The 16,061-nt window shown below is 40.3% G+C and overlaps 1 protein-coding gene across 8 annotated transcripts in view; it reads right to left on the bottom strand.

Annotated features, from left to right (window-relative positions):
- Positions 1-1,628: 1,628 nt before the first annotated feature.
- SGMS1 (sphingomyelin synthase 1) overlaps positions 1,629-16,061 on the bottom strand; it is a 280,487-nt gene continuing 266,054 nt past the window's right edge. For 7 of the 8 annotated variants that reach the window (XM_024744799.1, XM_024744800.1, XM_024744801.1 and 4 more), the window contains 3 exons: positions 5,617-5,770; positions 3,951-4,117; positions 2,481-3,239 (listed from right to left, as the gene is read on the bottom strand). In XM_024744799.1, coding sequence (XP_024600567.1) covers positions 3,060-3,239; positions 3,951-4,117; positions 5,617-5,770 — 501 coding nt within the window. In that variant the 3' untranslated portion in view covers positions 2,481-3,059. Of the gene's footprint in view, positions 3,240-3,950; positions 4,118-5,616; positions 5,771-16,061 lie in introns of all 8 variants that reach the window. The other variant, XM_024744803.1, reaches the window with a different exon arrangement.

Genomic DNA, 16,061 nt, shown 5'->3' with positions numbered 1-16,061 from the left:
ATATATATATATATAAGTGATTCATTTTGTTGTAAAGCAGAAACTAACACACCATTGTAAAGCAATTATACTCCAATAAAGGTGTTAAAAAATAAAAACTATACTCATCAATAAGAATTTTAAAAAAGCTAGCAGGCACTCTCATTTTATGTGATATTTATAAATTTTATATTTATCAAATTTATCCATTTAGGTATTTGCTTGGGATACAAACAAAACATACAGCAATTAGGAAACTGGCAAAATTAGTCTCTCCACCTCATGGTGTGAATTTCCTACTACTCGGTTCACAGTAAGTCACCCTCCTTAGCTTGACCACCGTAGGCAGATTTCTCTCACTGTGGACTCTTACTGAAGAATTTACGAAAGCTCACAGTATTTGGGTGGAGAGGTTGTTGAGGTGTGGGTGAAAACTTGGACTCCAATCAGATTTTTACCACTTAACCAGCTGCATGCCCTTGGGAAAGTTATTTAACATACCTGAGTCAACTCCCATAATATGGGGATAATAACAAACCTTGTGGTGATGTGAGGGTTAACAAGATAATGCATGTGAATTGCCCAACTCTTAAAGAGAGTAAAATAAAGAAGCTATTGTCTAGGGCTCTGGCTTAAATAAAGCGAAGCACAAAAAAGCACATGTCCTTGTTCAGGCAGGCATTATCAACTGTACTACAATTCTCCAGAACATGAGATTTCTCTTGTCCTTCCTGGAAGTTGCAGACTTGAGAGCCACAAGACATGTCAATTCATGATTCTGTACAGTAAGGCATGAAGAACAACCACCAAGTGAATTTCTTGGTACATATGTAATATGTAAACTTAACATAATGAATATTTTTATATAACTATTTTGACCTAGGAAAAAAAGATCCTATTTTTAGCATATGCCAAGAATTCATTTTCATTACTCAAGATACTTTCCCTTTCAATTTGTGGCATCTGGTCCCATGCAGGAAATCTTCCTAGTTTTACAGTTCTAGCCTCCCTGGTTACATAACAGCCTCCCTTAATAAAGACAGGCTTCGACTGTTAACATCCTCCGTTCTTTCCCACATCAGGAACAATATTTTTTTTCTTTTTAAAAAATTTTTGCGTTACCATCGATTAGCAAAGTAGTATTACTGTATTTCTCATTTCAGAATTTACTTTTCCTTTCCAACTAAACTGAAAAAGTCGTATTACTTCCAGTTATAGGGGGAAAAAGTTAAGTGACTTGATTGAGAATTAGAGAATTCAAAATTATTGGTAAACAGTGGTCTGCAGTTTGACTTAAACTCATCTGTAAGTCTTTTTATATGTTTTTAAAAATACACTCAATCTGTAGAGGTTACCGAACTTTACAGTACATTTTAAGGAATCTCAAGGGAAAAGAAACATGATTATAAAGGCCCTCTCTCAAAGAAACTCAGCAAGGAAATTTCAAAACTCAGTTTTTCATCTTGCTTTAATGACTTCATTTACGACTTTTGTGAAGAATGTGAACACATTAGAAATAGTAGCCATTTATTTTAAGTTTCAGTTTTTATTAAAAAGTGCATTTTGATTATTTTATGATCTAGGTAAGCTGTTAATAAGGTATCAGTATATTCTCTGGAATAATAACTTTACAAAGATTTAAAACAAACAAAATTTTAAAAGCCTTTTTATTTCCTTCACCATTATTGTTTTACAATACAAATATTACCTTGTGAATACACAAAAAAAACCCTACGGAAGATAATTCTGCTGCACGTAAAATACAGAATGGATATATATACTTCTTCATTCTTAAAAAACTATTTTGTTCTCCACATTGGCAAGTATAGAATAGAATACTTCCCCAAACATACTCATGTTAGGAGTAAAACTTCAGAGTTACATGCAGTTCCTGCACAAATATATTTTAAAGAAATAGATCTCTTCTTTGTTGTTTACCAACAAAACTGCCATGAGAGTATGGATAACTAATTTATAGCTTTCAATTTTTAGTTAAGTGATCGTTTTCAAAACTCTCTTTTTAAAAACAAAGTATTCATGGCTGTTTTCATTGTATAGTTAAAATCAAACTACCAAATAGATGATAAAGTAATTGAAGTGGTACCTGTCATTGCCACCTGCTCACAATATGGGAACAGGCTCTGACTTTCTAATTAACTCTCCCATTCTTTAATTCATAGCAATTTAAAAACCATAAGCAGTCTTCTGATTTAATTTAGCTATAATGCAAAATTTAGTAGTAATACATACATTTATATTTTCATGGAATACTTTATTTTAAATAAAAACATTGAAGATTGCCTACTGACCATACAATCAAGACAAGAAAGGCACTAGAAACATAGACAAATTTCTCTCCCAAGAAACATTTTTAAATTTTAACTCTCTTTTCTCTGACATGTAAAAATCTTTAAATTTGGTTTTCATAACATCATTTTGAAAAATAAAGTTAGGAAATACTTAGAAAATCACTTTATAACAGAATCTTTTTTTTTTTTTGTACTTTTTGACACACTGTCTCTGCTGATTTTTACAAAATCCATAGTTACCAAACCTTTCTGTGTCTGTCATTTTTATTTGAATATCGGTGCAACAGGTAGAAAGATTTCAGAATCGAACCCCATTCAGGTACTTAGAAACCTTCATAGAGACATTTGCTAGAAAATGGCTTACAGCCCAATCTTTGGGGCAAGAGATATGAAAAGTATGTTTTCCCAAGAAAATAATACGCTTTATTTCCAGGTGTGACTGGAAAGACCAGGACTTATGATATAAAAGCTTACATTTACGCTGTTGCATCATACACAGAGGAACACGGTGGTTGCAAGGTTATGTAAATCCCAAGCCTATGAACAGGAAATGTGTACAGTGCATGACAGGTTAGATTTTCTTTATTGTTGTCCAACGCGGGTCCTTTGGAGAGAAAAAAAGATCACAGTGCTGACCAGGTAACTCAATCGGTTAAGTCACGGTAACTGTTGAGAGATAACAGGATAAGGGAGGTGTTCATTTTATGGCATCTTTTCTCATGGAGTTCTTAGCACTTCGGACAGCTCCTCGTTCCCCACCGTGTACAGCTGTTATGTGTCACTCACCAACCGGCTGTATTTAACTTGCCTACCGAGGTGGATTACTGGCCAGGGGAAGGGCCAGTGGTAAGATCGAGGTACAATTCCTTGGACATTCCTTTCAAAGTACTGAAATGGCCTGTACCACCACACTCTGGCCAGGAGGTTCATCTGGGAAGCTTCTTTTAGCACCTAAGAGAACACAGAAAGAGAAAACCAAGTCAGGAAGAACTGATGGTTCCAGCCCCAAAAGGAACATACACACGTTTCTCATAACATTTCACTTTAGGTTCAAATAGCTTCCATATTAAAATTCCCAAAGGCCCCCAGACCCGCCCCATGACCACCTACATAGCCACAGTTTCACACTCCCACCACCGTTCTACACTCTGCATTCAGCTGTAAACCGGGCCACACCCTAGCAGAAAAACAAGTAACTCCAATTCCGGGAGTACACGGGGAACATGCGGCTTACTCACTCTCTTGTCCATAAAGAAATACCTCAATTAGTGTTTTAGCTACTCTTCTACGATGAAAACAGAGAGAGTTAATTAAATGTTAAGTATTAAGCTGGTGAGGGGCCAAAGATAGAAAAGAAGGTAGGACTGCAAATCAAGCAGGAGGTGGGCACAGCTTAAAAAATATTTTCCAGGGACAATGAGAGCGTGACTCTTGTTCTAGAAGGATGCCGTCTCCTATGTCATTATATTAACACATTTCTGGCTCATCTTTGATCCAGAAGTGGATCAGCATCACAAGAGACAACACAACCTTAGCTGACTACCTCTTAAGACAAGAGAAACCGAAGACATCTGTGGGTTCTTTGCGCTTTTCCCCCTGCCACGCCAGCGACGGCAGGCCAAGAGCAACAGGGGTTAAAATCAAATGGGGAGAGAAACTCACTTGCTGATTGGCCATAGTGTGGTACCACCAGAAGAGTCTTGTGGTGATGTAATATGCCACCACCACATCCACAGTGTAGTGGTCATGCGCCAAGAGAATACAGAAGATTCCAACCACGCTGAGAAGCCAGCAGATCCAGTGGTACCACCACAGTCGTCGAGGGGAATCTGAAAAGGAGAAATTTGCAATCGTCCCATTATTCAAGTGCCACTAAGGGCACCCGACCATGCCTCAACTACTACTTCTGAATCCAATTACCTTGGATCTTTCCTTCTGAAAACAGATCTTTTGGGGTAGCAAATCTAAGGGCTTCCGTTTCTCTGTAACGGAGGTTAGAAGGGAAGCAGCTTATTTCATAAAGTGACTTTCTTAGCCATAGTAATTTGTATTTGGTTATTACTTGATCCATGTAATTATAAGTGTAGCTTAAAAGGACAAATAAGGACAGGTTAATGCATCACGCACCATTAAAATACAAAACAACACCGGCCACTGACAAATTTACCAGGAAATAATTTGGGATTAATGCTCTATACAAAAATCAGTACCTTTTGATCCTTATACACAGACTAGGCAATTATAATTGATACAACTGCCCTATTTGCTTTCCAAGCTCTGCAAATTTGAAAGTCTTTGAGATGTCCATTTCTCAAATACAAATAAGAGAGAATCCAAATGCCTGGGAATTCAAGCCCAAGTACGTTCCCAAGGGCAGGGCAGTGTCTGGGAAGTCACCTGACGGGAGATTCAAAATCTCTATTCGTGCAGGCCTTCCTACCTTGTATTCTCACTGAGTGGGCTTCAGAGGGTCTGAAATTTTAGGCAGCAATGTTGTCTGAGTGTGATCTACCCTTCTCACCCTGGGGAAGACAGTTTAGGCTTTTACAGAATTTTCAAGGGGTCCAAGTATCCATCATTCATTCAACCACTATTTACTGAGCATCTACGATGTGCCCAGGACAGGAACTGCTCTAGTCACTGGAATCAATGAACAAAATAGGCAAAGAGCCTGCCTTTGTGGGGAGATCCCTTCCTAGTACCGAAGAGAAACAATAAAAAATAATTATAATAAAGTAAATTATACATTACGTTAGAAGGTGTTAAAGCCTATGGAAAAGTAAAAAATTGAACCAAATAAGTGGGATCAGCAGTAGAGAGGGTGAAGGGAGGTTTGTGAGTTTAAATGGAGTGGTCACGGTTGGGGGCAGGGTCTTAAGAGTATGTACAGGGCTCCATTTCCAGGAAAATCTGTACTTGGTACTCTAACAATACAACAACAAAGACCGGCTACCGTTCATTCTCCCTGCACCTCTACTAGTGTCCCTATATGCCATCTATTTTAATTTTCACAACCTCTCCCTCATTCATGAAGGAGCTATCAGTATCTCATTCTGAAGATGAGGAAACTATGACTTACAGAGGTTAGAGGTTTTCCCCAAGGTCACAGAGCTCGTAAGTGATAGCACCAGGATTCAAAATCAGTTTGTGACCCAAGTCTTCCAATATGGCATCTCCAAGGATAAGGCTTAACCCCACTAAAGTACTGCAGGTACCAACCAACAGGCGGTTAGGAATCCCGCCCCCCAGGGCCGCTGACATCAGGCCTGTTCTGTTCCCATTTTCCATGCCCAGTTACATTTCTCACGGAAGGCTGCTTTCGACTTACACTCTTTGATAAATAGGTAGGTGAGTGTGAGCATGACCGTGTGGCCGCTGTACAGGTAGTCCCCACACATGTTGTGGGAGCCCGTGATGGACAGGCCGCCGCCAGCAATGAGCTTCATTATTCTCCTCAGTTGGGCTTCCCAGTCTCCGAAGAGCTGGTGGGAAAAGAAAAAAGCAGACTATTAGCCCACATAAAAGTCTGCTACGATTGTAATTTATATTCAGAATTAAGCTTTGTAATATTGTGATTTATAATGAGAAATATATATTTGGCCTTCATCCCTGTTCCTGGCACAGAGCTTCTACAACCTTTGGAATTTCCCGAGAAGAGAGAGAGGTGTCTTTGGTTAGTCATAAAAGCCCCTTTCAACCACACCTAGGTTCATGTTCATGAGTTCAAGGTGACTTCTGGAAAGCCCCTAAGGATGGGGGTGGTTGCCAGGAGATCCAACCAGGTGACTAGAGGGCTGGAGCCTCTTTCCCACTTCCCGCCACTTCCAAGGAGGGGAGAAGGGCTGGGGGTTGAGTGAATTACCAATGGCCAATGATTTAATCAATCATGCCTCTATAATGAAGCCTCCACAGAAATCCAAAAGGACAGGGGTTTGGAGAACTTCCAGGTTGGTGAACGTGAGGAGATGTGGGGAGAGTGATGCATGCCTCTTCCCACATACCTTGCCCTACACATCTCTTCCATGTGGCTGGTCCTACGTTATATCCTTTTATAATAAACTGCTAATCTAGTAAGTAAAATGTTTTCCTGAGTTCTGTGAGCTCTAGCAAATTAACTGAACCCAAGGAGGGGGGGTCATAGGAACTTCCAATTTAAAGCTGGTCGGTAAGTAGTATAGGTGACAATCTGAACCTGTGATCAGAGTCTGAAGTGGTTGGGGGCTGACAGTGTGAGACTGAGCCCTTACCCTGTGGGATCCGATGCTATTTCCAGGTAGACAGTGCCAGAATGGAGTTAAAGAGGGTTAGAGATTTGCTTGTGTGTGTGTGTGGGGGGGAAACCCATATATCTAGTCACAGAAGTATTCAGTGGGGTTTTCAGAGTACAGGAGATGCACAGGAGTGTTTTTCCTTTATGAGTTTATATTAAGACATGTAAAATCACCCCCCCCCGCCATGAAGTGTGCCCACTCAACATTCACTGCTGTTCAGACAGCCCTTGGAAGAGTGTGGTCCTAGAGATGAAGCATGCAGCTTCAGAGCTTCCCTTAGATGGTGGTATTTTTTAGAGCACATGTCAGCAGATATTTAGTTACTAAATTTTTTTTTCACTACACTGTTAAAGACTGACTGATTGATTTACTACCATAACTGCCATCTGGGGGAAAATCTCTGGGAAAAATTTAAAGATCTATTTCACACGCTTGGCCTAGAGGACAAATGTTCTACTAACTTATTAGCTAAAGCAGCTGGAGGTTAGAAAGTCAAATACATGAATTTTTTTTTGGTATGTGATTTTGGGGGACCAAATTGAAGCAAGGGACTGAGTAGGATGTACCTTCAATCTTCTGAAATTATGTGGGTAGAACTGCATGTTTTTCCTTTTAATAAGAGTGCAGAAGTTTATAAATAAATCTACCTGTCTCTGATACAAGTCTGGGCTGGATACTAGAGTGGTAAACGGCATGAACAAGTCATTCACCGAAACTTTTGTTTGCTCTGGCAAATAAAATGTGTGACTGTCTATATTTTATGTTTGTCAGCATTCTTTTAAATTTTGGTTAGCCAATTTAATCACCATGACCCCTTTTTAACATTTAACTGATAATATTCTGGGCTCTGGGAAACATGTTTCATTATAATTTCCCTTTAAAAAAACTGATCAAGATTTCTAGTTAAGGATGTCAGGTTGAACATACCACATAGCGGATACGGATTTCCAAATTGAAAGGGATCACTGAAAGCCCAGCTCAACGGAAGCAAACAGATCTACATAGCAAGATTCAGCATCATGGAACTTCAGAAACTTGGGGCTAACAAGGGACCTTCAAGCATCCAGAGATCAAAAACAAGCTTCACACAAAAGATCAAGAATCAGGCTTCTTCAAAAGCAATACTGGAAAAGAAAAGGCTTCAGAAAAATGCCTCCAAATTCTGAGGGAAAATGATTTCCAATTTAGAATTCTATACGCAGCCATATTATTAACTAAGCCTAATCTTAAAAAATAGACCAAGGATAAACTAAAGTCATTTCATATATACAAGATTTCACAATATTTACCACCTATGTATTCTTTTTTGCGGGAAATTACAGAAGATGTACTCTACAAGGCAAAGGAGAGAACAGAAAAAAGAAGAAACGGGATTTGCTAGGATGCCAGCAAAGGGAATACTGAGAGCTGTGCTGTAGGCCCAAGAGAGGGAGCCCCCTACATGGGTGAGTCAGAGCTCTGGAGATGAGGCTAACAGAACACCTAATTCCGTGGCTGCACTGAGTCACAACATGGGAATGAGTAAGTACACAGAAAACTAACAGAGCAAAAAGCAAGGCAATTACGGACTCTACAGGAAATGAAATATTGTGTTGAAAAGTAATTATAGGAAACTATATGACTTGGCTATGAATAGCATCTACAAAACTGTAAGAATGTAAGCTCTGAATACTGAGTTAAATCAAGGACAGAAAATGACACTGGGAAGATGGGATATGAAGCCTAAACTACTGTACTGGGATGGTGGGGGAGGGGAAGAAGGGAAGGAAAAGGCAACAGAACACATACAAGCTGCGGGGAAGGATTGTGTGGGGAATACAAGGGCTCTAAATCCTGGCCTTCCCCAGCAGGAAGTCAGCAACAGCCTGTATTAGAAATTATAAAGAAACAATATTGCCATGGCACTTAGAGACCTGAGGATAAACACATACACACACAAAAATTCTGTAAAAAGAGTTAAAGAAATGAAGGTAAACACCACGAGACTCAGTTGAAAGAGCTAAAGAGAGTAGGAAAGCAGGCTGAGTGCGATTAGGGTAAGGGTTACGTACCATGGTTTTTCATCATAAGTCCTGTAGGATCATTTTGTTTCTTAAATTGCACGCATGTATAAACATGATAAAAATTTTTTGAAAGTTTTAAATTGAAAGTTTGGTCTGGTTCTGTCATAACAACGGATAATAAATGGAAGAAAATTATGGCAAAAAAGCTTAGGTAGTTCTTCAGTTTACATTATTTCAAATTGTCCTTTCGAAACTCCCTCTGTGTTTTGAAAACTATAAATCTTATTCTTGAGCACCATTCCCCCTCAATTTGCCCTCTCATTCTGGTAGGAAAATATTTGTGGAGAAACTGTAGGGGTAGGGAAAGAGGGAGAGATTATGAGGTAAACATGGCATTGAGGAAAAACAGCCCAAAATTAATGCTCCATTTCTTACAAGTGCCCTTAACACATCTATGCTTTCTTTTAAAAATATCTTTCCATGATTGTCAAACCTCTGCAAGGGGAAAGGCTCTTTAAAAGCTCAGTGGGGAACAGGAAAAGAAGATGGATGGTTACAGCTACATAAAATTTTTAAATTACACTCTAAGAAAGTAAACAAACTCTAAGGCAAATGACAACACAATTGGAGCAGAAACAACTTAACGTCTTTACCGTGTACACAGTACATATAAATCAAGTAAATAAGACCATTTAGGAAACAAAATTTATCAAAGGACAAAGGATGTGACCAGCTGGAGGCACTGGCTCTGTCAAGCAAATAGAAATAAAAAGGAACATTAACAGGAGCTCATTCTTTCCCATATCAAATTAGCAAAGCTAAAAAAAGATAGCCAATGGTGGGGCAGGGACAACGTCACTGATCTTCTCAAACAGGCTCCTTAAAGAGGAGGGAAGGAACGTGGTAAATGCAGCAGCCAGCAGTGCAGGGTGGAAGAGGCAGTGGCCTCTGAAACAGACAGGCTGGGTTAAAAGCATGGCTCTCCTACCAATTAGCTGTGTGACCCTGGGCAGCAGAACCACCCTAAGCCTCAATTTCCTCATCACCAACCTGGGGAGTAATATATTTATTACAACTGGCAAAATCCTCTGCAAAAATAATCATCAATATTGACCACCAATCCAAACAGCCATGACCTGTGTGTGACTCAGTGCTTAGTTGTTTCTAGGCGCCCACCTCCAAGAAGTGATCCCACACATGAAGAAAACCTTTATGCACAATATTATTTATAAAAGCAACAAACTAGAAACAACCCAAATGGGAATTGTTAAATAACTGTTCCCTTGCCATTCAGAACCTGGGCCAGGGGAGCAATGGCAACACCAGGGGTTGCCTGTCATTACAGGCATACCTCGGAGATATTTCAGGTTCGGTTCCAGACCACAGCAATAAAGCGAATATTCCAATTAAGCGAGTTTCACGAATTTTTTGGTTTCCCAGTGCATAAAAAGTTATGGATATTGTAGTCTATTAAGCATACAATAGCATTATGTCTAAAACACCAATGTACGTGCCTTAATTAAAAAAATATTTATTGCTAAAAATGCTAACCATCATCTGAGCCTTCAGCAAGTGGCAGTAGTAACATCAAAGATCACTGGTCACAGATCACATAACAAATACAAAGTTTGAAAAACTGCAAGAATTACCAAAATGTGACGCACACATGAAGCGAGTAAATGATGCTGGAAAAATGGCGGTGACAGACTTGTTCCACCCAGAATCGCCACAAACTTTCAGTTTCTAAGAATTGCGATAACTATAAAGTGTAATAAAGCAATGCTCAATAAAATAAGGTGTGCCTGTACCCCCTCAGGACCTACTGACCAGAATCTGAGGTGATTCAAATGCACTGAACTAGGCCATAATTGTTTAATACATTATTTAAAAATAAGCGTACAATGACTTTGTAGTAAGTTATATCATAAATATTTTCTTCTACCAAGAGGAAAAAAATGAAACAAAATGTTTGGTATAATTATAACCGTTTAAAAAAACATGCACAGGAAAAATCTAGGATGTACACACTGCATGTTAGCGTGGTTTGCATGGAAACCGGTAGGCGTTCCCTGCTTGTTGGGCTAGAAAGGAGGGGATTCCTGTGGAGTTCTGCAGTTCTGAGATTTAGGTTACCTCTGAGTACAGGCAGGAGACACGGGAAGAAAACAGAAGAAGAAGAGGAAAAGGAGGAAAAGGGAGGAGGGGGAGGGGGAAGGAGGAAGAGGAAGAAGCAGAAACAGGAAGCTCCCAGCTCCATCTTCCTTCCTTCTCATTTTAGTTTCCTTCTGCACTCTGCCTGCTACCATTTTCCAGAGTCCTCAAAGGGCTGCTCCAGACACTGTGGCCTGTGTGTTGGGTTGCATTCAGTGGGAAGGAGGATGGAGTGTGTACCTGGAGCTCTAACCTCCCCATCAGTAGACTTCTGAGTGCTCATCTTTGAAAGCAGAGGTATTTGGGGGACGTTCACACAAACACTTTCTCAGTGGGCACTATAAAGCTGTGACAAGGTCTTGCATCTGCATCGTGCTGTGAATTACGATCTCCTAGGGTCAGAGAAAAATCACTTTTCAGTAAAAACAGAGCACTTTCCTTCAAGTTCTAATGAACGGCCAAGAAATTAACTGGCCAAATCACTTAAGCAATATGAGACATAGAAAGAAATGGAGAGCAGAAGGCAGACGGAGAGGCTTCTGAAAGAGACAGACCACTCCAGAAGGGTTCAAACCAGTGAGCCTTTGGTTACTAAAAAACAGGTTCCCCCAGTATGTTTTTTTTTTTTTTTTGTGGTACACGGGCCTCTCACTGTTGTGGCCTCTCCTGTTGCGGAGCACAGGCTCCGGACGCGCAGGCTCAGCAGCCATGGCTCACAGGCCCAGCCGCTCCGCAGCATGTGGGATCTTCCCGGACCGGGGCACGAACCAGTGTCCCCTGCAACGGCAGGCGGACTCTCAACCACTGTGCCACCAGGGAAGCCCCCCCCCAGCATGTTTTCAATGCTGAATACACAGTGCTCTGATGATAGGCTGTTCACCACCATTCAGTTTGCAGATGGCCTCATGCACTTGCCTTTTCTCTTAAGTGCATCTGAAAAGTGGGGACATTCACTGTGCTTCATCCCCTTCTGGCAGGAGAGGGAGAACCTAGAACCCAAACTCATCAAGTAATGCTGCACGAGTCAATGGCTTTGGTATAACTTGGAGGAAGGGCTGAAAGTGAGTGCTAAAGAGCAGAAATGCTATTTAATATAATCCTTGAGTCTTACCAGTGCTTCATCTTACAGCAGCCCTGAAAAATCAGCGAGGTAGGTCTTAACTCTGTCCTGGGTCCCCCGGCTGTTCAGTTTGGGAGCTGGAATGGGTCCCAAGTCCTCTGACTCCGCGTATGTTATTATCTGCAAACTGCACGCTACCTGTACACTGCCAGCGCCTCCCCAAGCCTGCATAAACCAAGAACCGGATACACATGAAGCAACCTTGCTCTGAGCAGCCTAGGTTCCTTACAAAGGTAATGTCATGCCATCATGCCCCATACCAACCACCAGGAACAGTCAGGTGTCTCTCAGTGGACCTGTCCTCATTCATGCATTCAATGAATCTAGCTACTACCACCAGGGCAAATAACTTCTTGTCTTGTTCCAGAAGAAAAGTCTTCCTCCAAAACAGAAAATTCACTACCATCCACGGCATGTAAAGAAAGCTGCTCTTCAACACCCAGACCACAGGTCAGATCCGCTAAGGGAATCAAGCATCAGGGAACAGCAGGATCAGTGGAATCCCCATCAATCCATGTCCTGCGCAGCCTGCAACTGGGAAACACACGCTACGTGCTGCAGTCCCCGCCTCAACTTCAACTCCCAAACAAAAGCAGCAAAACTATGCCACTTCCTGAATTTCAACAGGCACACGGCCCTCCTAACCAGTGATGGACACTTAAGAACTAATCTGAGCCATGAAATGTCCTTGAGCATGACCTTGAAGACTGAGGGGAAGATGGTGTGTTGCTAAGTTTGGTGAATGTTTTAGATTTCACAGCAGCAGTGAGAGGTTCAAAACTGCCCCTTATAATTTCTCCGACCTTCTGTGATACATATATACCATGAAGATGTGGTACATATCTACAATGGAATATTACTCAGCCATAAAAAGGAACGAAATTGGGTCATTTGTAGAGATACGGATGGACCCAGAGTCTGTCATACTAAGTAAGTCAGAAAGAGAAAAACAAATATCGTATATTAATGCATACGTGTGGAATCTAGAAAAATAGTACAGATGAACCTATTTCCAGGGAAGGAATAGAGACTCAGATGTAGAGGATGGACGTGTGGACACAGTGGGGCAAGGGGAGGGTGGGAGGAATTGGGAGATCAGGTTTGACATAAATACACTACCATGTGTAAAATAGCTAGCTAGTGGGAACCTGCTGTATAGCACTGGGAGCTCAGTTCAGTGCTCTGTGATGACCTAGATGGGTGGGATTGGAGGTGGGGAGGGAGGTCCAAGAGGGAGGGGATACATGTATACATATAGCTGATTCACTTCGTTGTACAGCAGAAACTAACACAACACTGTAAAGCAATTATACGCCAATTAAAAAAAAAAAACTGTCCCTTATAATTTCTCATACCTTTTTATTACTGTGGATTGAGGAGTAAAAAAAACAACAAAAAGGAATGTAGGGTCGTTTCTACATAATAAAACATTACATTTTGTTTGTACAGAGTTTCCAACTTTTTAACAGAGTTTTCCTATCAATTATCTCATTGTAGCCTCACAAGCCTATCAGGTGGTTAGTGTATATGTAATTATATCCATTTTACAGATAAGCAAATAGAGGTGCTATTTTTCTATTTCACAGTGACTCAGTTGGGATCAGATCCAAATGTCTTACCTCTCACTAAAGGATTTTGCCTTTTGGGTCCCTGGAAAGAGCAGCTATTGGTGCAAACACTTCTCCAAATAACAAAGGCTGGACAATGTCTCCAGGTTCACTTTTTTTGTTGTTTTTGTCATGCTAATGAAATTGAATCCAGTTTACATAAATCATTTAAATATAGTTGAACGGTTTAAAATTTTTATTCATTATTCACTAAAGATCTATTTTTCGTAAGTGTTTTTTCCATTAAATCAAATTTCCCCATCTCTAAAAAAGTTATTTCCATGGGAATCTTTCACAAACAAATTACACATTTTCCACCTTCTTGAGCAAGGTGTTTTTAGTTCGATCTTAACTTTCCTTGCTTTATGTTGTGCTGCGTAGGAGGGATGCTCCAAAGACCTCTAAGCTTATGTCGTAAGAACAACAATGAGGATAAATCCAGCCGCAAGCCCCCGTTTTGGGTTAACCATCCAGGTGGCTCTGGACAAACCATTTTACCCATTCTAGCTTCAGTTCTCTCATCTGTAAAATGGCGAGAACACCACCACCTCATCCTCAACCCTCACTGCCAAAGGGAGGTAATGTTTATAAAAGTGATTGCTCAAAAACTATAAAGTGCTATACAAATATCAGACCACGTTACAATGATCAAGTTAGGCCCATGTTTTGGGTGAGGAGTGCCTTAAGTGAGAACTCAACGCTTAGCAGTCAAGAAGTGAAATTCTCCTTAAATACACAGCCCTCATGGATGTTCATCTGTGATCACTTTTATGAATTCTTCCTCAGATGGTTATCATTTCATTACTGGGAAGATTTAGTTTCATCCGCAAATAATATATCCATCTCAAATGATCCAAAGTAGGGAGATTTCCCTATACACATCCTCTTAGAACTCAGATATACAACCTTAAAAACATTTTTCACCTCCACTGAGCTCTGAGGGATTTGGCTCTCCACACTGCTCCATTATCCAATGTATCCAAGAGTTCCTATACCAGGCAGGCTTTTTTTTTTTTTTCATGGGGAGGGGTCTCTAAATCATCATTAGTAATAAAGCACTCATCCCCTACCAGCCTCCCTTTCCCCCAGTAAAAACGTAAAAATGTTTTCATGGCCTTTAGTAAGGAGACTTATCAAAGGCTTCATAAAATCTTAAATAAAGGTCAGCTATGGATTTCCATTTACTCAGATACTTATTTGTCACATTAAAGAAATCCAGTATTTCAGTCAGGCAAGATTTCCCTTTAACAAAAATTATATCTGAGAGATTCTGTGGCCTACGTGGTCATGAAGTGAAAATTGAAAAAAAAGTCCCTCAAATTTTTCCTTTGAAGATGTGTAAATCTAAAGAAGAGAATAATGAACGTCCTTAGACTCATCAATTATCAATATTTTGCCACATTTGCTTCTCCTTCTTCTCCCACTTTTTTTTCCTGGGCCATTTGAGAATTAAGTTGAATACATTATGACACTTTACCCTTAAGTGTACAAACAAGGACATTCTCTTCTGTAATCACACTCACGAAATTTAACAATGATAGAATACTATCATGGTTAACAGACATCCTTATTCAGACTTCCCCATAGTCTCAACAATGTCCTGTATAGCTTTCCCCCCGAATCTAGGATTCAATCAGAGGAGACATATTGAGGGTACTTGCCATACTCTTAATTTTTCTTAGTCTACTAGTTTCTCAGTCCTTTTTTTTTTTTTTAATGACACTGACATTTTATTTTAAAGAGTCCAGTTTTTTTTATATCAAGAGTATGTCCCTCCACTTGGCTTTATCTGATTGTTTCCTTATGTTTAAACTCAGGTTAAATGTTATTGGCAGGAATATACAGAAATGATGTGTCCTACCCAGTGCATCAGATCAAAAAGCATCCGATATCATTTGTCCTGCTGCTGGTTTGATCACTTGGCTACCAGAGTGTCTGCCAGATTTCTCCTCCGAATACACACCTTTGCCCCTTTATTATTAACAAGCAGTTTGTGACTTTTTGAAACTATATAAATATTATGGTGCCCCACCTTTCACCCAGTGGCTTTAGCATCTGTTGATGATTCTTGCTCGAATTATTACTACAGTGGTTGCAAAGTGGTGATTTTCTATTTCTAATATTTCTTTTATATCTAGCAGTTAATTTTTTCTGCACCTGCGCTAATTTTTAAAATGTTTCTTATTAATGTATTATAATGAATTACTGTCATAGTTCATTGTGATGCTCCAATTGTCTCACATGTGGCCAGTGGGAGCCTCTCAAGCAGGACAGTATGGCTTCTGAATGGAACCCACCGGCCTGCAGTGTCCGGGAAGCTCTGGAACCTTCCTCAGGACAAAAGTCCTGCTGTCCATCTGCCTGTACTCTGACACAGTGGATCACGCTTTGTGTAGAGTCATATAGCGTCACCTCCGAGGCTCTCTGGATTTCTTCAGTGAATGCTTTTTCACCCTGGTGACCTCTTCACACTAGATGGCTGCTGCCATGTAGGAAACCTCTGTCACCTTCCCAATGTTTGCCCTGGTCTAGGCATTCCTCATCTCTAAATTCGAAACACCACACAAAAGCAGCCTCATGTGCCTCCCTCGTGTGAAGTACCAAGAACAGAGATGCGGCCG

The sequence above is a fragment of the Neophocaena asiaeorientalis genome, unplaced genomic scaffold (assembly GCF_003031525.2).
Source record: "Neophocaena asiaeorientalis asiaeorientalis breed wild unplaced genomic scaffold, Neophocaena_asiaeorientalis_V1.1 scaffold131, whole genome shotgun sequence".
Lineage (NCBI taxonomy): Eukaryota > Metazoa > Chordata > Mammalia > Artiodactyla > Phocoenidae > Neophocaena > Neophocaena asiaeorientalis.
The sequence above is the reverse complement of the archived record's forward strand: the minus strand, read 5'-3'. Positions and strand labels throughout refer to the sequence as shown.